The sequence below is a fragment of the Sorghum bicolor genome, chromosome 4 (genome assembly GCF_000003195.3).
Source record: "Sorghum bicolor cultivar BTx623 chromosome 4, Sorghum_bicolor_NCBIv3, whole genome shotgun sequence".
Taxonomy (NCBI): Eukaryota; Viridiplantae; Streptophyta; class Magnoliopsida; order Poales; family Poaceae; genus Sorghum; species Sorghum bicolor.
The window spans coordinates 1,953,468-1,979,874 of record NC_012873.2 but is presented as its reverse complement, the minus strand read 5'-3'; the positions used below and the strand labels follow the sequence as shown (position 1 = coordinate 1,979,874).

Here is a 26,407-nt window from a genome sequence, read left to right as displayed (position 1 = left end):
GCAGCAGCAGCACCTTGGTGTGCTCGTGACAGGTGACGCGTTCCAGCCACCAGTATAATACTCCATCCGTCCATGAAAGAATCAATTCCTAGTATCCGTACCAGTCAAATTTTTTAAAGTTTAACTAACTTTATAAAAAAGAGTAACAACATCTATAATATAAAATGCACATTATATGAAAATATATTCTATGATGAATCTAATCTAATAATACTAATTTGATAGTATAAATCTTAGTATTTTTCTAGAATTTTAGTCAAAGTTTAAAAAGATTGACTTAAAACAACTCTAAAAATTGACTCTTTCGTGGACGGAGGGAGTACATTAACAATCACAGGATTGGAATATGGAACGGAGACAGGATTGGACTGTGCAAAGGCAACATTCTTAATCGCATTCCATCCATCTTCAGAGTTTTCAGGCCGGAAAACACCGGCAAGCAGATCCAATTTGTTGCAGCGCTCGTATCGTTTATGCAACAAAACCTTACCAGACTCAATTTACAGGACAACTAACAGACTAATAAGAGAGCAAGAAAACGAAGAAACACTTTCTTTCAGTTCCATCACAAGCACCCAGTTACTCCTCCTATATATAATATGCAGGAGCTTCGATTCATATTCATATATATTGTACTACTAGTAGCAGCAGGCAGCCCGCCGTGCCTTTCCTTCCTTCAGTGTTGCACTTACGCACAGGTGAGACCGCTCACGACCTCTTCTTCCTCTTCTTGTCCTCCGACTTGTCAGCCGCGTTCTTGAGCTGCATGCATGCGTGCACAGTTCAGTTCAGTCAGTCAGACATTACCACCAGGCCAGAGAGGAATAATCATGCACAAACTCCACCAATAATCCGACAACACTTCATGGTAATCAGGTATGCAATAATCCATCACAAGAGATCGAGCTCACCATGATGACGAGGATGCGGACAAGGACAGCCACGAAGTCGGTGAAGAGGGTGAGGGCGTGCTTGATGTAGTCCATGTCGCCGTGGTGCGCCCTCTCGATGATCTCCTGCGTGTCGTACACCATGTATCCCAGGAAGATAAGCAGCCCAAAGTAAACCTGCAAGGATCAAGTATTCAAAGATTCAAATTAAGCCGGCCGCCTGCATCAAGTATTCGTGCATGCCCAAGTTCTACTGCTACAATTAATATAATGGTCATCAAACAGCAGGTAGAAGCACGTCTCTCATGATCTCTCACCTCAAACATGAAGGTGCTAGTGGAGTGGCCAAAGATGGAGGCGGCGAACTGCAGCCAGAGCAGGATGGAGAGCCCCGAAGAGAGCAGCCCGCCCAGGTAGAGGTACTCCCTGCGCTTGGCAACCACGGCCGCGCAAGAGAAGCACGCGAACGCAATGGCAGTTCCCACAAACGCTGTCACCAGGATGCTGACAAATACAACGACACAAGCACAACAGGAAAGAGTATACTTAGTACGGGATTCAGCATATATAATCAAACATCAATTGATCATGCCAAAATACAAAAAAGAAACAAGAAAAAGAACTTGGACACCATCAAGTGCAAGTAACAGTGCCCAGACATTTCAGGTTACCCAAGTTTTTTTTTTTTGAAGAGCCTGGAAGGGCTTTCGCCCTTGCAGAAAACTTTATTGGAAAAAACTAAATCCTTACGTTACCCAAGGCCTTGTTTAGTTCACCATGAAAACCAAAATCTTTTCAAGATTCCCCATCACATCGAATCTTACACCACATGCATGAAGTATTAAATATAGATGAAAATAAAAACTAATTACACAGTTTATCTGTAAATCACGAGATGAATCTTTTAAACCTAGATACTCTACGATTGAATAATGTTTCTCAAATAAAAACGAAAGTGCTACCGTTACGAAAACTTTTCAGTTTTCGAAACTAAACGAGGCCCAAGTATTCATCCAATAAGGAGAGGATGCACAAGCTAAATGATCAGGACTGACCAATTATCTTCAGAAAATTGTTCAATGCTTAAATTGTCCTAATATACCCATGCCAAGTTCCTATCAAGCAACTAGGAAGCAACTTTAATTTCTTTTTTCCAAATACAAAGTGCTACGACATGCACGTGAAGCACACTTTTGACAAAAGGTGTGTAAGGCATGAATAGGCAAAGCAAAACAAAGGGCAAAATCAATTCTATAACTAGGTGCCGAAATTTTGCAGCTATCAGGGCCATGCAAACTTTTTACTGGCTTTAGCTCCAAAATTGGGATACATAACTAGTGACAGCATCATGCATGTATGTGCCGCATGTTGTTTGAGATCAATTGCCTAGCTAAAACTCATGCATGATGATTCAATGAAACTGACAGTTCTCATAAAGCAAGTTAAAATTCTTATGAGAAGATCGCACTGTAATTTACATGCCAAAAAAAATCCCTGCTCTGACCTCGAAATCCCAGTTACTACCGAAAAACTGCGGCCAAGAATCGAAGCAGATAGCGACTGGCAGGACATGCAGGCAACACACACATCCCATAGAAGCAATTCGTATGTCACTGTCATCATCTAAGCATTTACTCCTATTTACCACAACTTATCCGCTCATGCATGATCAAACAAACTCGTAGTGTTTGGTTTTGATTAATACTAATCAGTCGCGCACAGCGCAGGCAATTTACGAGAGACAAGTGCTAGGTAAGTTCGCTGTTACCTTGGGTCAAATTCCACGGCCAGCTTGATGAGGGGTCCAACCGAAGCCCCTTCCAGGAGGGCAGCCGCCATCAGCAGTCCGTACCTCTTCCTCTGCACAAACACACGCAGTGAGAAAGAGAAAAAAGTCAGCAAACGGCGCCATTGACATTTTCATCAGTTGTCAAATTTCTCGCTGGCGATCCTGCACAGCTCGCAAGATGTAGGCAAGGTCAACTGACGAAGGAGAGACGAACGGACCTCCTCGTAGACGGGCACCGAGAAGAGCCAGGCGATACTGCCGACGCAGCCGAGCATGGTCAGCATCCCGCCGATGTTCCAGACGACGTGCAGGTAAGCGCCCAGCGCCGACGAGGCCAGCGCCACGCAGAGGGTCAGGTAAACCTGCAGGCAACCAAACCAAACCAGAAACCAACAACCACCGTCAGATTTGGATAATTAATCGAGCAACTAACTAATAACCGCCGTTAGAACGACGTGGGGCATCACAGATACTGTCACACAAGATCGCACCAAGCATAATAAAGGTAAACCGAAATGCACGAATGGAATCGACTTGCTAAAAAGTTCAGTATATCGATCAATCACACAATTAACGAATCATATTCTTTGTGACGAATCAATCAATTGGTGGCATTCGCAGTTCTCAACGCAAGGAATCCAGCACGCGCGAATCACAAATTCCTAAGCAACAGCAACAAGCAAACCGGTTGTGATGGTAACAATAAACAGAGGAAATTCCATTGCGCAAGGAAATCCCCACGAAACCAACAACTGATAAAAAAAATACTAAAGGCTAATTGCGTGAATCACAATCACAGAAGTATTATTATCGTTTATTTATATTTATATGTCTGACAACCAATCTGGACAATTCGAACAGCGAGGTGCAATCCAAACCACCGGGCGCACAAATCTAAACCAGGCCCACCGCCCACATAGACACAGATGCCGCAAAGGATGGCAAATTGGCACATACGACGGCGAACAACCGACCGAGCCCAATCGGAACAAAAAAAAATACGCCCCCCAAAATTTGTGAAAACAGAACAGCCATCGAAACCGTGAGATTATAGCACCCGTACAACTACGAGGGCGCCCGAATCCGCTGCCACATTCGACCCTCAATCCCCGAAACGAAGCCAAACCGGCGATTCAGAGAAACACCGGCGACGAGCGATAAACGCACGCACGCACGCACGGCGAGAAGAAGAAGATAGAAGAAGAAGCGCGAACGACGGTAGGGTGGTGGGGAGGAGGAGGAGGGCGGGACGTACGAGCTTGAGGTGGGTCTGGACGGCGGGGCTGATCTGGCGGAAGTTCTTGAGCGAGTCGTAGCCCCAGCCGCTGCCGCCGTACGCCGCCGCGCCGTACGGCCCCGAGGACGACGACGACGAGGAGGTCGAGTAGAACGCGTCCATCTCTCTCTCTCTCTCTTCCGGCTCCGGCGGCGGGTGTGTCGTGATCCCTCTGGTAGACGCGACGCGAAATGGATCGGATCGGATGGGATCGGTGGGCCTCGCACCACACGCAAAGGGGGAATGGATGGATTTGGATTTGGAATGGAGGAGTCGTGTCTCGTGCTGGGTCGGAACCAGGTTTTGTTCTCGTCTCGTGGATTTGATTTGATCTGGAGAGAAATGCAAGAGGGCCGAGGCGGTTTATATATGGGGTGGGGGTCGGCGGGAGGCGGTGGGATTCGCGAAGAAGGAAGCGGCCACGCACTGGGCCGGTACTTTTCGCGAAGGACACACACACCCCCTCTCGCGACTGCCCTAGAAGTTTCCTCAATGTCAAGTTGTACGTCCGTACCGGTTCTACTACTCCAGTTGTACCAATGCGCTGCGCACGCACGCTGTTTTGTTCTCGTTCATCACGTCGGGTCCTCTCTGCGGGTGTTTGCCATGCCAAAAACATTTCCGCTCAACTAACTTCCTTCATCATCATAGAACGAAAATTATATATATAATAATAATGTAGTTTTAGAATAGTGTTCACTAAAACTATTTGTTAGTAGTAACCAAAATTCATATAAAAATATTATTACTTACTCCCTCCATCCATAAAAGAATCAATTTCTAGAGTTGTCTGAAGTCAAACGATTCTACTTACTCCCTCCGTCCCACAAATAAATACATTTCTTTAACTGGTACGATTCATGTTTAAACATTTGTCTTATTTAAATTTTTTGTGCAAATAATAAAATAAATAAATTATTATAAAAATATATCTAACAATAAAATAAGACATAAAAAATAAATAATATTTATTATATTTTTTTGAATAAGATGAATGGTCAAATATGAATCATAGAAGTCGAAGAAATATGTTTATTTGTGGGATAGAGGGAGTACTCTAGAAAGCGAAGAGAGTGTATGCCATCTTCGTTTGTCTATTGAGGCCTTGTTTAGTTGTCAATTTTTTTCAAGATTCTCTATAACATCGAATCTTGCGGACCCACGAAGAAGCTTCGGGCCGGGTCGTGCAGCTGGCAGGCGGGCCCCAGGAACCTTCGGGAGTGGCGCTCGCTCGCTTTGCTGGCTGCGGGCCGCCCGCCCCGCGCACGCGCTTCGAGAAGCTGGTCCCACTGGCCCGTGGGCCCGGCTGTGCATGGCCTGCATGGAATGCGCTTTTCGGCCACGACGTTTCCACGGCTGTCGTCGTCCCTCCTGTCGGGTTTGGCATTTTCCCGTATTCGGGAAGGCCACGACGTGTGTACAGTATGTATTTGAAAAATTCCCGCCGGTGGCTACGTACTGCGCGTATACTACCACTAATAAATAAATACGACCGTATTGCGTATACGGGTGTCAAATCAAATCTACTAGTCATGTATCCTAGACTTCTTCTTCTTGAAGCATAATTCAGGGAAACTTATGCGCTCCTGCCTATAGACTAGTACATTCCTTCTCTCAAAATTCAAACAGAAGATGAAAATTCAGAGAGCCAGATTGATTAGTAGGAAGAGGGGATAATCTTCCCCCCCCCCCCCCACCCTAATTATCATGTTTGTTGGCTGAGCTTAATATATTTAATTTGCGCGCAGGGGACTGTTCACCTACATAAACATTTATTCCTCATTTATCAGCCTGTTCATATAATAGTTTGGTACTACAACACACTTCATTGTTCATGACCTACTTTCTCGTCACAAAGTTTTAAAGCTAGCTGGTCGTAAAATTATAGTCCCATTTTTCTTCTCTTTGTCTTAGCATAAAAGCTTAGACTAGAACAAAGCTTCCTAAGAAAATACCATCGATCATCGTTTGGCAGAGAGACCTTGGTTTAAAGTTGTCCTCATCACCTCCCAACCAAATAAATGGCTTCTTCATAGAATTGGCCACTTTCAAAGGAGCTTCCTCTCCAAGGTAGAGAACCGGGAAGATGCTCGGAAAGATTTGCCTAGTAAAATGGGCAATTACGACTATATAGATCAAAAGACAAAGCACACAATGCCAGAAATCCTAATTGCCAACGCATCGCAGACATGGAAATCTTCCATCTGATGTGATGATGTTTCATCATAGACTAGTAATTAATGACCGGTCCACGATATCACATTTCATCACGTATATACTCCAACACTTACTATTGTTTCACCCGCCTGAGCGATACAAAATACCAACTCCGATGTAGTCTAATCAAAGACATGGATTTATAGCAAAAAGTTTGACTGCTCGAGAAATGAAATGCCTAGTTATTTTAGGACGGAAGAAGTTGAGTACATGTGTATTTGATCTTTAAATTTAACCTATATCATGCCTGATATCTAATCTAATATTAAAGGACCAAAATTAACAAACAAGCGCCATAAGGGCACTCACAATGGAAGACTCTATTACAGAGTCTAAGACAATTAATTACATATTATTTATGATGTTTTGCTGATGTGGCAACATATTTATTGAAGAAAGAGGTAGAAAAAAATAAGACTCTAAGTCTTATTTAGACTCTAAGTCCACATTGTTCGAGGTAATAAATAACTTTAGACTCTATGATAGAGTCTGCATTGTGAGTGCCCTAAGAACATATTTCCTGTGTTAGTGTTAGAGAAATATGTTTTTTTTTATGATGAATACAAAAACATTGACTACAATCTGTATACGAGTACTCCCTCTGTCCATGTGATTTTCTAAATGGACTTGACTGACATGAATTCTAAGAATTATTTTTTTTTGTGGACGGAGCAAGCAGTCATTAGTCAAAGTAAAAAATATTCAAGTTTAAGAGGAAGCTAAATGGTGGACTTGGAATCGAAGAGATTGCCATCTCCGGGGAATTAATTTGCTGAGAAAGTTGCAGTAGGCAACCAAAGCCAGCCACCTTGGGATCGCAATGTACTGTCAAAATTTCGACACATCCGATATGATATTCAAAAAATTTTCATTTCCAATCTAAACAGGGCCTTTCAATCGTACAAATCAAAGATGCACGGAAATCATACCCCTATGCTGCTTTTGTCTGAACTGCAGCAGAAACTGTCGGGGAACCTGCTGCGAACCTCTCGAAGAAGGCGCGAAAGTTTACCAAAATTGTGCTCAGGAGCTGCATGCAACAACAACAACAACAACAAACACGACGTCGACTTGGGTCTTGTTTAGACCTTGTTTAGTTTGCAAAAGCTTTTGGTTCGGGGTACTATAGTATTTCGTTTATTTATGATAAATATTGTTTAATTCTGAACTAATTAGGCTTAAAAGATTCATCTCGCGATTTACAGACAAACTGTGTAATTAGTTTTTGTTTTTAACTATATTTAATGTTTCATGCATGTGCCGCAAGATTCGATGTGACAGAGAATTTTGAAAAATTTTAGGTTTTTGGGGTGAACTAAACAAGGCCTTAGTTCACTACTTTACCCGGAAAACAAAAAAGTTTTTAAGATTCTCCGTCACATAAAATATTGCAGCACATGCATGAAGCATTAAATATAAACGAAAATAAAAACTAATTACACAGTTTGCCTGTAAATCGTGAGACAAATTTTTTGACCCTAATTAATCTATGATTGGACAATATTTACCATAAACAAACGAAAGTGCTACAGTAACGAAATACAAAAAGTTTTCACATCTAAACAAGGCCTTGGCCTCAAGTCCGGAGTGGAGTTGAAATTTTCCATGCGATGGACAAGAGAAAGCGGTGTACGGTGACTTCAGGCTGCTCTAATTTTGGTCATCTTGTTTGCTGTCTCTGTCTCTCTGAATCAGGGAACTGCATGCATAATAAGTACTTTATAAGTGTCGTTCTCAATCGATTTCCAAGAAATCAAACACTTATAATTTTAATTAAACATATATAAGAAAATATTAGTATTTATAATGCATAATTAGTATGATCAAATAGGTCATCGAATCTATATTCATAATAAACTTTTTTGGAGATATAAATATTGGTAATATTTTTAAAAATCTAGTCAAACTTAAAAAGTTTGACTAATTAACACGAATACCGTAGCGACATTTATTTTGGAACTGAGAGAGTATAATATATGCATGCATTTAGTCCCAAAAGATGGAGACTTTGTAGTTTCTTCACAGCTTCGTAGCTCTTTGTATAGTCTAATTTTTTTCTCCAAATGTCGACATCTAATAAGAGAGGCGCCGGCTGCTGCCTGCTTGCATATATAGTCAGGCATACATTATTGAGCGAGAACATTGTCACTGCACACTCTTAGACCTTATTTGGCATAACTCCTCAAGCTGTTTGGAGTTGTTTTGTGTCAAATAGAGTGAAACCAAATCCAAATGGCTTCACTTATTAAGGAGCCTCTTATATCGTGCTTTCACAAAAGATACATGGAGTGTGGAGCCAAAGATACTAAGATAGCAGCTTCACTAGGGTTCACATCTCATCCCGATGGGTCCCACATGGGGTTATATGAGAGCATGTTTTAATTAAAGGAGCCCTATATTGTCAAAGTATCTACCGATGAAGTAATTTATAAAGTTGAGAAAAAAATGACTTCACTGATAAAATGGAGCCGTATCAAATGGACGATAAAGTGCTCTAAGTCCTTATTTAGTTCACCCAAAAACCCAACAAATTTTCAAGATTTTCCGTCACATCGAATCTTACGGCACATGCATGGAGCACTAAATACAGACGAAAATAAAAACTAATTGCACACCTGTAAATCGCGAGATAAATCTTTTAAACCTACTTACTCCATAATTGAACAATGTTTGTCAAATAAAAAACGAAAATGCTATAGTTCCGAAAACCAAAAATTTTTTGAAAAACCTAAGTATATTTTCCCCGAACTTCCTTTTTCATGCCCTCATGCATGGCCGGTCCACCGAACTTCCTTTTTCCTTTTGCATGCCCTCTCATGCATGCATAGCCGGCCGGCGATGGAAAATTTCGCAGATCGATCGGTCGAGAGCCTGCATGCATGCAGCTACAGGGTAACTGAACCTTTAATTTGCTTGAAGAAATTACACTGTTATTACTGCTGGGGCTCATGTTCATGTCTTGCTGAGAGCGAGACGTGCTACTAAGTGCTCTTGCTAAGGGTGTTTGGTTTGATTTATTAAAATTTAATAAATACTGTAGCAGTTTCGTCTTATTTGATAAATAGTATCTAATTATAAATTAATTAGACTTAAAAGATTTGTCTCTCAAGTTACTCTCCAATTTTTTTTTAATTTCGTAAATAATCAATGTGACGGACGGTAATAAACTTTAACAAGGCAAACCAAACGGACCGGTGCAAGCCACGTCGAACGGCCGTGCTGGAGAATCTGAAGAAAACTGAGCTGTGCGGTGGATCGGATCGGAATCGGATCAGCGACGTTGGTTTTAATTTCCGTCGAGGCAGTGTAATTAGTCCCAAGTTAGTCTCCGGCAGGCACCATGCATATGACTAACTTTAAATTGCACACTCCACAGACCACAGATGAGTGTGTGTGGCTGGGGATTTTCTCTTCACCAACGTCCAAATCACAATGCATATATATGCGACCACTCTCTCGGTTATTGTCAAATGGTGAACCGTGCATGACGACCATATGTATATATTAATTATTAGTAGCTCTGTCCATTGACATATCTATCAAATATATATAGGAGTACTTCTCTCTTGTGTGTCTTGTGTGTGTATGTGTTATTGCTTCCTCCTTTTGCTTTTGTATTATATACAGTACCTTATGATACAGGAGTATTCCCGAGTTTGCATATGCGCACCGGATCAAGGACATGACCTTATTACGAGAAAGGAAACAATCTACGGACTCATGGATCTACATCTACCTTTTTTTCCCTAAAAGACTCAAAAAATTCAGGCGTGGGTATACACAGTCACAGGGCATTGTTTTAAAGTAGAAAACCTCAACAACACTGACAGAGAATTTGTGCTGGAGTATTTGGACCTCAAGGAACAATTTCGTTTTCAGAAATGAAGAAGCGACAACAGATAGGAGCAAGTTTATAATTATCCTCAAAGAAGTCTTCAGCCTAGTTATTCTTCTTGCGAAGAAAAAATACGTACATCCCAGAAATTAGTTCATGGCTACAACAAAGGATGATGTAATTGATCTTATCTTTTTCATTTCCTTTTGGGTCTCTTGAACCCTTTCTGTGTACTTAACTTCCATATGTTTGTTTCAGTTTTCTCCTCCTGTTCTCTCAAAAAAAAAATGCTGACAGAGAAAACTCCTGAATAACTTCGGCTTTGCCGACAAGAAGGTTATTTAACACCACGAAATTTCGCGCATGCGAGACGGAGAGTCGAATTCCCAACCATCAGTTGGTTAACACTATGGTGACCCAAATTAAAACCACCGAGACGTCGTTCGGTATTAACAGAATAAGAGTTTTAGGAGCCCAGGATGCCCATAAACTTCCATATGGACAATCCGCCCAACCAATGGCACAAAAAAAAAGGGGTTAAAAATGACTTCTTGCTGTGTATCAGTGTATGAGTGCCAATAATAAGAAACTGAGATGCTTTGCGCCCGGCTGCTAGGCAGCATCACAAGGCTTGACATGCAGGAAATTTTCAGGAACTTGCGTGTATGCGTGTGCAATATCGATGCTGCGAGCGGAGACTTCTGCTCATGCATCTCTCTATCCTGAAAGTTTTCCAGGAGTTGCACATCAACGACGACGACAGCACACAAAGTTCCTGTCTATATCATCTGTGATATATAGCTTTAATTTATCTCTAGTCTAGTCCAGGATATATATATATATATATATATATATATATATATATATATATATATATATATATATATATATATATATATATATATTCTTCGATCAATTCACCCGATGCTAGCTAGCTCTAGCAGCTTAAATTTCTCCTCTTTTTCCACAAGCTGATGGAGCTAGCTCCTCGATCGACGACCATATGTGTCCGTAGCTAACTAGCTGCACCAAGCTTTAGCTACCCTCGAACGGAAGTTACATGCGCAAGTTACATGCATAGTGTACACCAATGCTTAAGCTCATCTGTGGAATAAGAGCGAGCAGTAATTGTTTTGTATTTAATTGTGCTAACCAGGATTCAAATTTGAGATCTCTATCTTTGATATCATATTGAATTAAATAGACCAACCAGTTTAACTCAAAAGTTTAAACTAGTGAAGAGGAATGAACATTTCACTTATATTCCAATATATATAGTCGGCATTATTGAGATACTCTTATCCTAAAAACATTTTGTAACACCCTAAAATTTGCTCCTTTCAAAATGGATGAAAATTGATTTAGTTTTGTATTTTTGTGCTCATGAAAATATAGGAAAAATAATATTTTTATTAATTTAAAATTTATCATAAGGATTTAGCAATATTGTTGTGCATACATGCTGGTGCATTCGATTTGATGTAATGTTTGCTTGTTGCTCATTTGTGTTGAGAGTGAGCAAAATCTTTAAATTGTGTTTAGTAGAACGGTCTTCCTTGATCGGTACGTCTTTATCTTTATCTACAACAAAATTTCTTTGTTTTTCAGCTCAAGTTTTTATTTGAAGCTTCCTAAAATATTTCTTGTGTCACCCAAATCACTCCTTTCAGTTCCTCATCCGTCAAACAATCTCTATAACTTCTCGGGAATTTTTCTGGCCTTTTCCGTGGAACATAATCTAATTTTTAGATGCTCCAAATTACCTTATCATGAGGTCCAAATACTTTATTTGAGTTCCTCATATTCCATATTGTCTCTAAGAATTTTTTCCGAATTTTCAAAGCTTTTGGAGTATTTTTCGTGACTTAACTACTAATTCTGGACTTTTCTAGAATTATTTTATCACAAAAATAATTAATTCCGAAAATAATAAACCTTTTCCTATTTGTTTCCAACGTCAAAGCCCATAATAAGTTCTAAAGACCATGTATTTATTTGTTAGTGGGTTTTAATAATTAATTAGGCCTACTAGTAAAGATGAAGGGTGCAACATCAATTAGTACCATATTGCTAATTGACGTTGAGGTGGGAAGTTCTTCTCCCTATATATACGTACTAACCCTTTAGGCAAAATACAATCAAATCACTTTAACGATTAGCCCTTCATCTATCATCGATTCTCGCTTGAGAAATTCCACAAAGCCTCCAGAAGTCCATGCCCTAGATTGTCTTCCTCGAAGATGTTTCTATCTGCACAACACAATAATCAAATGTGAATCAATCGGAGAAGACCATGTGACTCTCAACCGCAGCCCCTGCTCCATCGTTGCTACAAACAGAGCAAAAAGATCAACGGTGCCACCAGAGAATCGTCGTGCATGCTTTCGTGCAGTTGACGTTGCTAGGCCTTTGCATCGTCCAAGGCTGTCGTCTACATATGGCATCTACGCTGACCGGCCTTCAGTTCATGATCGCCGCAATTGTTTCTGAGTTCATCATCGCCATGCATGCTCTTGTAAGAAACCGATCAGGTACTATCCGTGTACGTGATATACATGCTGAATTTCTATACCAATCTACTCCTCACCAAGTTTGCCACTAAAACTGTGTCATAAGATACTCGTTTTAACTCCGTTTTTTCCATTCAAATTTCGTTAGATCTGTATTTACGAGCTCTACATGTTAGAAGTATTATTTCACTGTTTTGAAACTTTTTAATTTCGTGATCCTATTTAATTAATTACTTTTCTATATAAAATCTTAGAAAATTCATAACTTCTCCGTTTTAGCTCCGATTTTCGCGATCTTTACGTCTATGAAATCGTAGCGATGCGTAGAATCTTTTTATAAACTTTTCATACTGTTTTTATATGATTGGTGTACTGTTCTAATTGTAGCCTTGTTTGCTTCGTGTATGTTATCTCCGTTTGTTGTGTGATCGATGATCGAGTTTAGTCGATGAGCAATTCGTGGTGATCAAGAGTGCTCCAGTGATCAAGATCAGAGCCTTGGACAACTAGCAAGATCAGCAAGAGCAATTAGATTAAGGCAAGTATAACATTTGGATTTTATTTCTGTGACCATGATCCTGTGACTAGATTAATGTTAAGTAATAAATGATAAAAATGACTTTTTAGCAACTTGATGATTTATCTGTACGTGATCACCCGGGACAACAGTGCAACCATGAGGGCTATAATGGCTCTGGCTTTAGCTCAGTATGAAGACCTTTTCTAGCTTGTTAGAGGTTACCCGAAAGGGCGGAGGGGCTGAACCGTTTTGGGTATAGTGCGAGCCCCTGTCCTTATGTGTATAGGCTGCGCGTCATTGTGCCATTTGGAAGGGGGGTATCTATATCTGCGCGCAAAGGAAACCTTGCGGCCCTAACATGTTAGACGAACTTTTGAAAGGCTTCATAGTGATCCCTGCCGACCTTCCTTGGAAGTGGGTTAAGAGGCTGATCACCTCGGGCGAAAGGGTAAATCATGACTCATGGGTAAAGATGTACAACCTCTGCAGAGTGTTAAAACTAGTATACTAGCCGAGCTCACGGTCAGGAGCGGCCTTGGGGACATCTACATTAAGGATGATGAATCTTGTGTGTTAAATATGCTCATTGTTTATTGTTTAATGCTTTACATTATTTATGTCACATTGATCATGAGATTGTGGGATCTATACAATCTAGTTGCTATACTTGTGGAGTTCGACATGGACTCACTCTTGCTATTTCCCCCAAACCTCAGGAGAAGTTTAGGCTTGTGATCAACCAGTCAGTTGGATCCTGTAGAGAGAAGTTAATACCCGAAGTTTGGAGTTGTCTATCCGTTGTTTGCTATCAAAGGTTATCTCTTTTATATTATGTACGTTATATAATTTTTGCATTGTCTTTTGATATTACCCCTTATTTGTAGCTATATGTGAGATTTGGCTTCTAAGACTCACATATGGTGCATATCTGGTTTTGTTCTTAAAATCAGGTATTACACATTTCATTATGATATTTTATTTTTCGAGAAGTCAATAAATCTCAATACAAGTTTAGTTTAATAAGTATCATTAGATGAATGATACAATATACTCTCTGCGTTTCAAATTATAAGACGTTTTGATTTTTCTAGGTATATTATTTTAGTATGTATCTAGTATATATTTATATGCATAGCAAAAGATACGTATCTAGAAAAGCCAAAACATTTTATAATTTGGAACAATTGATTATATTTTATAGTAAATCTGTTTGGAGATATAAAAGTTGCTATCATTTTCTATAAATTTAGTTAAATTTAAAAAAATGACTTAGTTTAAATCTAGGAATGATCTTTTTTGGATGGAGTAGTATATTCTGACTGAATTTCCTGCCCTGGCTGGGAACTTCTTGGACCATCATCGGTCGATATATCTTGCTAGGAGTCTACGACTCTGCCACTGTATTTTTCTATGATGGTGATCGTAGCAGCAATGTCTAGTATTTTTCTACGAGTTGTATTGATCGCGAGGGCGTCGACTTGTGTTAAATATATTTTTTCAGAGCACGTCAAGGTGCATTTTTTTCATTAAGCAGGAATAGAGTGTTTGTTGCGACCTGGTAACACCATGGTTAACAATTAACACCCCCACCCAAGCCCTCAACTGAACGTAGACGATTACATGACGAAAGATTATGCGACAAGGGGCAAGGTAGACCAACAGATAGCCAAGAGCGACAACAGCAACCGCAGCTGTTTGAACCCGGCTTAGCACCACAGCTGAATTGCGGTCGCCATCACCACTGACCGCTCGTCTTATTCAAAAAATTTATACAACATAGTCAAATGTAAGTTATATTTGAAGAACTTTTATTAATAAACCAAGCCACGACAAAAGAAGTAATATTTTGCACAAATTTTTGAATAAAATGAGTAGTCAAACTTGGTGTTAAAAAAGTCAAACGTCTAATTTGGAGTGGATTGAGTACTCTACCAATGCAATGCAACCTCGTACCAAGGTCATACGCAGTCAGCGTTCAGAGTTTTCAGACTTTACTACTTTGTGTTTTCGAAACTGGGCTGCCTTGGGAACTTTTTTTTTTTTGGAAACTGGGCTCTTCATAACTCATTGGCTGAATCGTTAGCGACAATTACAGTTATCTCAGGTACAGAATCAGTAATGATCCCTTCCCCTTTGGTGCATAGATAACCCAAACAAGCCAGCTCATGAGCTGTTTAACATGAACACACACAAAACTTTCAAAATTTGAAGTAGCCTGAAATTGTCAATCAAAAGTCATAAGAATTTTTTTTCTACAAACAATAAAGAAGAAGAGTCTGCTTATTATATGCTGATATAAAAACAAGTTAAACCTAGACGAGACTAAATGTGACAGGGAATACCAAAAAAACGATAGGGCACTACCAACACAAGTCCCAAATTAAACAAAACTAACAACACATAGCAATAGCACAAAGGATTATACTAAAATACAAGGGATTTAAAGGGCGGGATGACATTTGCATTCAATAAGCATGTAAAATTTGGAAAGTACATTATTGTTATTGCCTGTCATTTATCAAGCAATCCCTTTTTGGATATTTTTGTTTCTTTTGTATGTCAAAGGTGGGTAATTTAGGTGATTTACTTCTGTAGTAATTACATGGATAGTTTATATGAAAATTTAGTGTTTTTGTTTCAAATTATATTATTTGATTGTGGTGGAAGTGAAAAATTTAGACGCAAATTTAGCATGTTGCTTTATGATGTTTTTCATAATGATAAAAGTGGGTAATTTCTCAATAAACAAAAAAGATCCAGTGGTTCCGTTGCATAGACCTTCAATAGTAAGACCATGTCGGCATGACAGAGACTTTGATGAAGCAACGATCTGTCATAAGTCGTCTTCTTGTCATTGTCCTGGGTGGTGCCAATGTAAGGTGACAACCAAAGAGGACACGTTCCCTCTATCTGTGGATCATCTAGGGTTTTAGGGCATTCGCCTTATTAGCTTGGCCTCAACATCAGACTGTGTGGAGCCATCTATGACGATGTTGGTGAAGACAGAGTTTATCTGCACTTGAGGTTTTTTTCTTTTTTTTTGTTCCACCATCACAATATCATTGTCAGAGCTTCCTCTATTAATTGTGTTCGCCAATGGAACTAACCTTTTCATGGCAACTTGGTTGGATTACCTTATACTACCTGTTATTTGTGCATAAGCCATAAACAACAATACAACATGATATGTATGAGGCATGAGAACTTCTTGTAAGAGGTCATCCATAGGAGACATCGATACTTCATGCTATGTATATTTGTTTCAGATGAACACACAAAAGTTGCTACTACTACTTAATTATAATACTAACAAGGATACACTGATATTAAACCATGGATAATGAAGCTCCATACATGTATAAACCGGAAAAATGTCGACACCTAATTAAATCATACTTACCACTTTTGTACTAAAATGGCATCATTATAAGGATCATAGATTACTGAGTTCCCTACAAGCTGCAGGGCCTGATGGTCACCAGCCTACAAGCCGGCTAATGTGGAGGATCCTAGCCTCAGCCACAGTCGTCTCACCCTCCGGGAACGGGGACTTTGGCCTCGGACGTCGGCGGCGGCGGCGGTGTCTTCTTCGCCTGATCGGGCGCGGGCGCCGTCCAGTTCTCCACCTTGAACAATGCCATCGTCGAGCTCCCTTTCGCTCCCACTGACCGTGGCTGATGGCTGCCGCTGTACGCGTCGTCCATGTCCCCGCTCGAGATGGTGAACCCGACGGTCGCCGGCGGCGGTGGCGGCACTGTCTTGATCTCTATGACCGGCTTCTTGTTGGCGTTCTGGTCCATCTGGTAACTCGGTAGGAAGCTTCCCACCACGACCTGCCACGCCACAACGGTAAAGGCACCTCAGGTTTTTGCACATTGCAATCAACAAAGATTTGTTGTGTCTTGATAATAATGGACTAGTGACTACATACTAGTCAATCATGTAATTAACCACAATTTTTAATTTCCGTGTTTCAGCAATGGCTCCACATAATGGCATACCTGGACAGGGCTAGCAGCCACGAGGAGGCCGGCGACTCCGCCTCCGATGACACGGCCGTCGGCGGCTGCTAAGGAGACGCTCATCCCACCTGAGCGGCTTCTGGTGCCACCGCTATCGGTGGGAGTGAAAGATCCAGACAAGGAGAGAAGCTCGAACCGGCCCTGAATTAAAAGGATGCATGTCAGTTAAAAAAATCACTACAGAATATGAAACAGCACTTGCTTTCAGAGATCCAAGGATTCAAAAGATTTTGTCTAAACAACACTCATTTTCTCATAATGCATATAGTTTCTCTGCAGCTTCTTACTGGGACGCTACTAGTTTCCATACATTACTTTTTCTCATAAAGAGTCGAAAGGTCTTGATCATGATTGGTCTAGTCACATAAGTCAAACCATATGGATATTGTCAAACAACATACGTATATATATGGCGTTGATGTGCAATTTGACATTCATATTTTGTTTGCACTCACTCTCAATGTTGTGGCAGCATTTCTACTAGTCTGCAACTCTTCCTTCAGAATTTCTATATGAGGAGCCTATTCAAACATGAATTGCTATACATTCAAATTAAAGGATTAATTGCACTAGATTTAGTTGTGATATGTGATTTGACATTCCATTGGGGTACAACATAAAGTAAACTAGAACCTTTCAGTATAAATATTTCCTCTGTTAGCATTCCTCCTGATAGCAAATCCATGACTGAACTATCTATGTACCATATAACAAGACACAAGAACTATCAAACAACAGGCTAGCTGGGCACATCATTTTCCTACGACTATACACTAATATGTAACAACACATGACTGATGCATATATATAATTGTACATGCGTATAGTTTCTCTGCAGCTTCTTCATGGTGGGATGTTACTAGTTTCCATCCATTTACCTTTCATCACAAAGAGTGGAAATGTCCTCATCCTGATTTGGTCTAGTCACGTAAGTCAAACCATACTAATATTCTATAGCAACATATATATGGTGTGATTTGAAATTTGACCTTCATGTTTGATTTGCCCTCGCTCTCAATATGAGGGCAGCATTTCTACCAGACCACGATAGCCACCACTTCTGAGTTATTCAAAAATTAGTTGCTAGACATTCAGATGATTAATTGCTTATTAAATTTAGTTTTGTGATGATATGCAATTTAACATCCCATTGGGGTACACAGGAGTAAACCACAAACTTGTAGAATTTTGCTGCTATTAGCATTTCTTCTCTACTAGCAAACCTATGCTTCAACTTTTCAACTGATACTACAGATGACCAATTAAATATTTGAAATCTGCAAAGCCATTATGGCACATCTTAACTGGAGAGGACTATGATAAAATTAAAGAAGGGAAAGCCATAAAGCTTGATTAGGCAAACAACAAAATCACAGTTAAGGCTATGAAGAGTGTGGAGTTAGTTACAAAGGGTGTTTACTAATGTGGAATGAACAATTGATTGCTAAAAAAAAGTCAAAGAACCCTCTTGCAAGGAACAACAAAAAAAAAAAAAAAAAAAAAGTCAATGTAATCGCTAACATGGAAGTAACATGGTAGGTAAGAACTGAAGTTCATCCATTAGCTTCACTTCTTAAATGAAACGTGGGTGCTTTACTGCTACTGCATATTCTAGAATAATCTGGCCAAAAAACTGTTAACATGTATATGTATATGTATAACTCTTCAGAAGTCAATATGGACAAACCTCATAAGTAACTGTACCACCTAATGAGTCTTGTTGACGCAGTGTAACATTTGCAATAACACCATTGGCCGATAGAATGCAAATTGCCCTTGGACCTTGTTGGGAGAAAGATATGACCTTCATATTGACATCCTAGTAAATAAAATAAAAAGTTGGTAAGATACTGATGAAATTAAAATAAAATGTCTTGTAAAAAGGAAGATGTCTGAATTCTAAAGAATGCTAATTCAAGAGCAAAGGGCATCAATCAAGATGCAAATGTATATAGTGCATCAAGCTATTAAGTACAAAGTCTTTTTATCAAGCAGAGGAGACAAATGATACTTACCTCACCAGCAGCAACATTAATAATATGAGGTGTAAAGTTGGCACCAGAAGCACAAGCTACCAATTCACCTGCCATCACCAAAGATCATGTCTCAGAAATGAAATGACACGGAATTGTCAGGAAAATGCTCACTTTGAATATTCTGTATGCCTTTCTTTTTTTTAAGTGCAGAGGGGGTACAAAGAATACCAGATGGCAGCCCTAATATGCATACAGCAATCTTATTCAACTAATGCACCCAACTATTTTTTCCTATTGGGCTGTATAGCGTCCTTTCTTGGGCTGCCATCCAAGAGTTCTGCCTAATTTGTTAATTTGGAGGAGATTCAGAGTGTAAACTGTTAAGTTTTATTCAACGCAACTCTGATGGTAAAAAAACAAAGGAAAGTTCCAATGACGAGGAGCAGTCAGAACTGTTACTGTAGCACAACCGACAACAAAGTGATTTCATGACAGTGACTTCTGCTGAATCACCTCCGAAATTTGTGTTTTATGCTTTTAAGAGTCCCCATAATCTTTGTATAGAAATTTGTAAGCTATCCCACCAGGCCACCACACTTTATCTGGCTACCCATGCCAAACAGAAAACAGTAGAAACATACAGGTTTCATGGATGAAGGAAACATCATAAACCACTTAAAAGATGCAGATATCACACGTAACCCATGCCCCATCCACCCAAGCAACTTTTTAACTATCTGTTTACCTCCAAAAGGAAGGAATATGCTCCTGGCAGACATCAACTAGTTTAACATCGCTATCAGCCATAGTTATGTGTCCAACTAAATATCAATGAATAGAATTCTAAGTCACTCAATGCGGTCATCTATGATAACACATCGATCATAATCATACAATATGTATATATCGGTGTTTACAGTCGTGAGATTTCTATTGAACTCTCAAAGGCGTAACATTCAGGTAGAGGCAGAATCCCTAATTCCCTGAACAGGCATGACAGACAGTTCCAGTTTCCCTTGTCTTTCATTCTCTTCCCCGGTTTAAGGTACTAGTAAAAGAACCCAGACATGAACAACAATCATCCAGTGGTCAATTTATCAGATAGGGTTGCAAGCATGTCACAGCATGAAGAATGAAAGCCTGAAATCACTTGCAAAGCACAAGTAAAACACGACATGGATACCCGACAGACGCCACGTCTGAGCACTACTGAAGTACTGGTCCAAGCAGAAAAACCTGAACTGAAACTAGTTGCATGTCTCTTTCAGAGTTTCAGTTCACCTACCTAGAATAGCAGAACTCTCACCAACTATGCTCCGACAAAGCAGAGTTTCTTTGACTAATAATAATTAAAAAAACTTTGCAATCTGTCAGTTTCGCCCCCAAACTCCAATCTCGGATCGAAATTGAACGAACTCGCGGTGAAATTTCTCGGAATTATGGAACAAAAGGCGTGGGGAAGGAAGGACGGAGGACGACGTACCGAGCGGCGCGAGCTGGGAGTGCGGCGCCGGCGCTGGCGCTGGCGGAGGCGCGGACACGACCACCGCCGGGGTGGGCGCGGCGGCCGTCACGGCCACCGATATCGGCGTGACGCGGCTGATGAACCCGACCGGGCGTCCCCTGCCCCTCTTCATGACGGCCCCGACGGCCGCCGCGGGCGTGTACTGGCCCACTCCCGCGTCGTCCGGCGCCGACGCAGAGATCGGCGTCGCATTCAGCGGCCGCAGCGGGGTCCCGTCGGGCCCGTACTTCCGCGGCCTCCCCCGCTTCCTCTTCCCGTCTCCCCTCCCCGCTACCGCCGCCACGGACAGCGCAGCCTCCGGAGCTGCCGGCGCAGGCTGAGAGCTCGCCAGCGTCGTCATCGTCGTCGCCGTCTCCGGTGCCGGCGCTGGCGCCGGCTGTGCGGCCGGGGCCGGCGACGGTGACGCCTCCGTGATCTCCATCGTGGGCTTTCAGGCTATGCGCTAGCGCTACCACCACGTCCCTGGTCGGGCCGTGACCATCAGAGGCTCTGTTTGCCTGCTGCTCTGCCTGTTCACAGACACGACTCACGAGCGCGATCACAACGCAGGAGCTCGGAATTATTCAGACTCCAACCCCGGAATTCAGCACGAGAACACGGGAAAGCGAGCGAGCAGCCGTTACGGTTCTCCGGCGAGCTTCCGCCGGCCGTGTTCCGGCGAGAAATTCAAGAACAGAAGCGACGAGGGGGGAGAGAGGAGCGAAGGAAGGAGACGAACGAAGAGATATGGAAATACAGCGAGGAAATAAAAGCGATCGATTGGTTTTTAATAATTTAATTTAAACAAGGACAGAAAGTATTTATTAAAAAAAATATTTTTTGCAAATGGATGGAGGAGGGGTTTAAAAAATTTGGAGTTTGTTCGGTTTGGTGATTGGGGCTAAATTAGTGGGAGATTTTTAATGTGGGAAAATTAATGGTGGGATTTATTTTTTAATTGTTTCCTTGTTTTGTATCGTCTAGAGGGGGAATTTTTAATCCTCGCTGGTGCTAATTTCGAAATATGCGGTGTGACGCGGAATTAGTTTATGGTTTTTGTGTGTTTTTTGTGGGTGAGTCCTTAATGGTTTTTTGAATTTGATTTGAGGTCGGAGAAGGAGTTCGTGTTGTTTGAATGGTTCCCGCTTTCACAATCCTTTGGTTGCTCGACGGTACAAAGAAGAGAAAGCATGTTGTTTTCCTTTCTATATTTTTTCTCTTTCATGTTACAAAAATGTGCCTCAGTTGGTTAGAATTCAAGTGCTAGAATTTATCGATCTGAACATATATGCTCATATTTGACTATTTTCTTAATTGTGATATATGTTTATACTATAATCTACATGTTTTGAGAAAATAATATTTTTAACGGAAAAAAGTCAAGTAATTGCTAGTACAAAGTACAAAATATATTCACACCCGTAGAAAATTTGTATCCATGTCTCTGGTTTTTAAGTTGTATGCAGTATTCGCTGAAGTACTTAATACGTTGTTATGCAGTAACAAATATATGGACCACAAATCCATCATAGATTCCTGTCCTCTTGAAAATGAAGCTGGTGCCTTCCAGGACATGAAATTGTAGAAAGACAAGAGTGTTTTTGCAAAACAATATTCTATATTGAAGTTTCTTTTGTTAAAGCTATATTTTATAGCCTAGCTAGCGACCGAAACATTAAGAAATGTATGCAAAGGGCATATATGTGGAAAGCAAAAGTATGACTTTGTCTAACTAAAAAACTATACATATTATTTATGTGAAATTTCTTTGGTGGAGGAGAGCCTCTTGCGCACCACTAATCTACTTCTTATCTATGAACACTTTAGTAAATGAATTTCTATAAATCAAGAAATATTGTAATATTATAGGTAACTACTACTTTAGTGCCACCTCACATGTGTACGTAAATCATGGTGACCAAGAAGGTTAGGATTAATTAATTGTCCTACCTATCATAAATCCTCATCTCATCTAGACTATGTGTGTTGGCTTACCTTTTTTTTCTTCCTCAATATTTTAGTATTTTATATTGGGGTTCGCACTTTAGATCAGTGATCTATATAAAAGATAACATCGACGTAGTTTGCACTCAAAGTAAACCGGTTTAAGATGGTTTTAGCCATAAATAATCGAATCGTTTTGTATGACACTAATCACCTAGTAAAATATCATTTTATTTCCCTATCCAATATCGACGTATTCATCATCAATGATGTTATTTACTTGGCTACTAGAAGATATATGTATATATACATATATAATACAGAGGCGGTTGGTATTATTATTATCTTAAGCTTGGATCGATGATAACACCTTCAAAAAATAAATATAGAAATCAACATTGCACAAGAAAAGTCAGTACATGCCAAACCACCTTTCGCGCAAGTGGCAATGATTAGATTATCCTAACCGATGACCATCTTGCAATTAGCACATCGGCTCAATAGTTTTATAAATAATTAATAGTTAATGGTTTGGTTCATTCCCACAAAGAAAAGTTTGAATCTTTTGGTTTCTAAAGAAAAAGGAGCTACCAGTTTTTTCTCAACATCTAGTTCACTTTTATTTTTAACCATGGGCGCACACTAACCACTAGTCCTTACACAAATGCATTAGATGCTTTTCTTTCAAAGAAAGAAAAAAATATGTAAGATGCTTTCCGACAAAACAGTTTTGATGAGTGCACTAGTGAGCCTCAAGTCAATCTATTTAGATCCTTAGATTTAATTTCATTATTGCAGCGCAAAACACATATATAGCACCTGTACATATGAGAATATGTCTCAATTCTCAGCTAATGAAAGAAATGTAGCAAAATAATCAGGGCAAAACATATAAAAAACATTTTGTTTCCAACGAAAGCAACAAATAAAAAATGAATTATATATATTTTAAACCCCTTATGTATATTGGGGAAGGGTGTAGAAGCACTACTTACTAGTTAATTACAATTTCCAAAGTGTTCACATGCATCCGGGGCCCATATTTCTTGCAGCAGAATTATATATATACTCAGAGCATCTTTAAAAATATGGTTTGATTATTGAGGCGTAATTTGACTGAATTATTTTTTTAGTGGGGGACAAATTTTGACCGATTTGATATGATCAATGGGACAAGATTATAGTATCTTATTTTACGCGAATTATGGATTTGGGTGATCTAGGTGGTTTAGTCAGTGTGACGTGGTAATAATATTACATTATGTGCCAAAGGAAATGATGTCGATTAGCGTGTTATGGTTCTCTGGCTGCCAAAAATGCTTTTTTAAAACCGTGGGCACATGACGTGTTGCTGTTTGTCGATTAGTTTACACACCCTTGTACAGATAAGTCCTACCCAACGGCCTTATCTCTTTTCCAATTTTTTATATCATATATTAAAGTACATTAAATACTTGATTTTATATTAATTATTGAAATCCCAGATATTTTATTTATTCGTCTATCCTTATGAAACGATGCATCTTCAAATGTATTTCTCTTTCCTATAAATTTTAGTGGTTTTGTATATTCTATAATAATTTCGATAAAAAAAACTCGGCCAATCAAGATATGAGCTCCGCATTATAATTACGGTAGAAGGCCTCAACCACGTTGGCCGAGAAAATTCGTGAACCACGGCTTTTGTTTTTAACAACACGTCGTGAGCTACCCAATCTCGGGCCTTGTGTGAGAATTTTTGGTTTTGAGGTACCGTAGTATTTTCGTTTGTATTTGATAATTATTATTCAATTATAAATTAACTAATCTCAAAAAATTCGTCTCATAAATTATAGATAAACTATATAATTAGTTATTTTTTAATCTATATTTAGTGTTTCATACACGTCTCACAAGATTTGATGTGATAAGAAATCTGAAATTTTTTTGAAACTGAACAAGGCCTTGTATAGTCGTATGCACAAACAAGTCTATTTAAATTTGCCTCCATATGGAATTGAAACTAGAACCTAGGGTAGTGCTATTAATTTGTATCATAAAAACAATCTTGCGAGCCACTTATCTAGTGTATACTCCCTCTATTCTTATATTTCAGAACGAAGAAAATATAATATATCACCAGTTAAAACTCCAAAATTCTATCCACTAGGGCGTCTTAGAATGTATTTTTAGAACACGGAAATTCCACAAATTCGAAATGAAATTGCATTGTTTCCTTGTGATGTTCAGATGGAATTCGATTGGAGTTTTTTGCACCGGAAGTTGGAATTATGCCACTATAATATAGGGTGAGAGGTGCAGACTGCAGATGGCCTCCGAATCGAAGCAAATTAAAACGATGTTCTAAAGCGGGCCGTCGAAACCTTTGCTTCGTTGGGCTGTTCTTCAGTGGGCTGCTAAATTAGCAAACTGCGTGCATCGACCACGTTGCGCGTATTCATCCGCTGTCTGATGACAAGGCCAAAATGAGCAAGCCAAGTCTGCAGATGCTGTCCAGCAGTAGTCCAAGTCTGAGGTTGCATTTGCATGTGTTGGCTCTCGCAGCCTCTTGAAGATGTGGATGTGATGACTCTTGCGTGGCCAAGACTGTCTCAAGGCTAAAAGAAGTACTCAATTTATTCTAAATTACAAGACGTTTAATTTTTTTAACACTAAGTTTAACCACTCGTCTTATTCAAAAATTTATGCAAAACATTGCTTCTTGTGTTGTGGCTTGGTTTAAAGTTCTTCACAAATAACTTAAATTTAACTATGTTTGTATAATTTTTTTAAATAAGACGAGTAGTTAAATTTGAGGTTAAAAAAGCCAAACGTTTTATAATTCGGGATGAAATATTTTTTCCCTACTGATATCTGTTCTGTCCTTGTTTCGTATAAACAATTGGAGAGAGTAGTGGCCAAGAAACCATGAGTTCCAAAAAGATGAACCAAGCAACTAGGTAGCAAAGTACAAACATGGTTGTTAGCAATAGTTGAGCAATTTGTTTTGTTAAGGTAGTTTTTTTTTATGAAATTTGGAACAAGTAAACGAATTTATTACGCTACGGGTTTCAAATTATATGCCATTTTGGCTTTGTACTAAGTCAACCTGCTTTAACTTTAGCCAAGGTTTTAAAGAATATATATCAATCTTCTTTATGTTTGATTTCTGCATTATTATCATATTGGGCAAGGTTGCAGAAGGACGGAGAAGCTGCGCACCTTGGAGGTGGCGATCGATTCCATTGGAAGGGGGAAGTGAAGGTCCACGACAGACGGAGACAGTCATATAACACTGGAGCCACGCGCGCTGAAATGAAGTTGGAAAGTTGGGTTCTTGAGAGATCAACCGAGGGCATGTATTTGCACTATTTCTTCAGAATGCTTATTCGCGTTTTTCATTTGTTGGCGTGAGGGTTAGTAGTTGTTCTCGGTGGACGTTCAGATGGGTTAGTTGCTTGTTGGGTAAAGTGTTGAGCCCCTTGTGTTCACTGCAACTTCGCTTAGCGTACGTTGACCTTTTTTAAAAAAACTCGGCATAGTACATTTCTAAATTACACATGGAAAAAAGTTTGAAATAAAAAATACATAATATTTTATTCAAATTCTTTCGCCGCCTTCTTCTCCAATGGCTTTCCTCAAACACTACAGGAAAACTGGGCTTTGCCGACTGCCAAAATCCTTTGCCACCTGCCAAAGGCAGGGCAGTCGGCAAAGGATTCTTTGCTGGCTGCCCAACTATCCTGGCAGGTGGCAAAGAAAGGCAGTCGACAAAGACATCCTTTGCCGACTGTCTGGCAGGTGGCAAAGAAAGGCAGTCGGCAAAGGTGGCTGCCTGGCAGGTGGCAAAGAAAAGCTGATGCCAAAGGTGGCGGCCAGCTAACGGCCCTCATCTCCGTCCCCTTTGCCACCTGACAAGCTGTTAGGCAGTAGGCAAAGACAAAA

General features: G+C 40.0%; 2 protein-coding genes across 2 annotated transcripts; both read right to left on the bottom strand.

Annotated features, from left to right (window-relative positions):
- LOC8055067 (bax inhibitor 1) lies at positions 364–4,301 on the bottom strand. The gene is made up of 6 exons (XM_002451404.2): positions 3,935–4,301; positions 2,898–3,041; positions 2,659–2,750; positions 1,208–1,394; positions 912–1,067; positions 364–762 (listed from the first exon to the last, which is right to left on the bottom strand). Exons 1-6 carry the CDS (start codon positions 4,076–4,078, stop codon positions 709–711), a joined length of 777 nt encoding a protein of 258 aa, XP_002451449.1. The 5' UTR covers positions 4,079–4,301; the 3' UTR covers positions 364–708.
- LOC8055066 (AT-hook motif nuclear-localized protein 2) lies at positions 16,243–21,322 on the bottom strand. Its single transcript, XM_021458313.1, has 5 exons — positions 20,519–21,322; positions 19,075–19,142; positions 18,747–18,878; positions 17,039–17,200; positions 16,243–16,870 (listed from the first exon to the last, which is right to left on the bottom strand). The coding sequence occupies exons 1-5, from the start codon at positions 20,979–20,981 to the stop codon at positions 16,568–16,570; spliced, it is 1,128 nt and encodes a 375-aa protein (XP_021313988.1). The 5' UTR covers positions 20,982–21,322; the 3' UTR covers positions 16,243–16,567.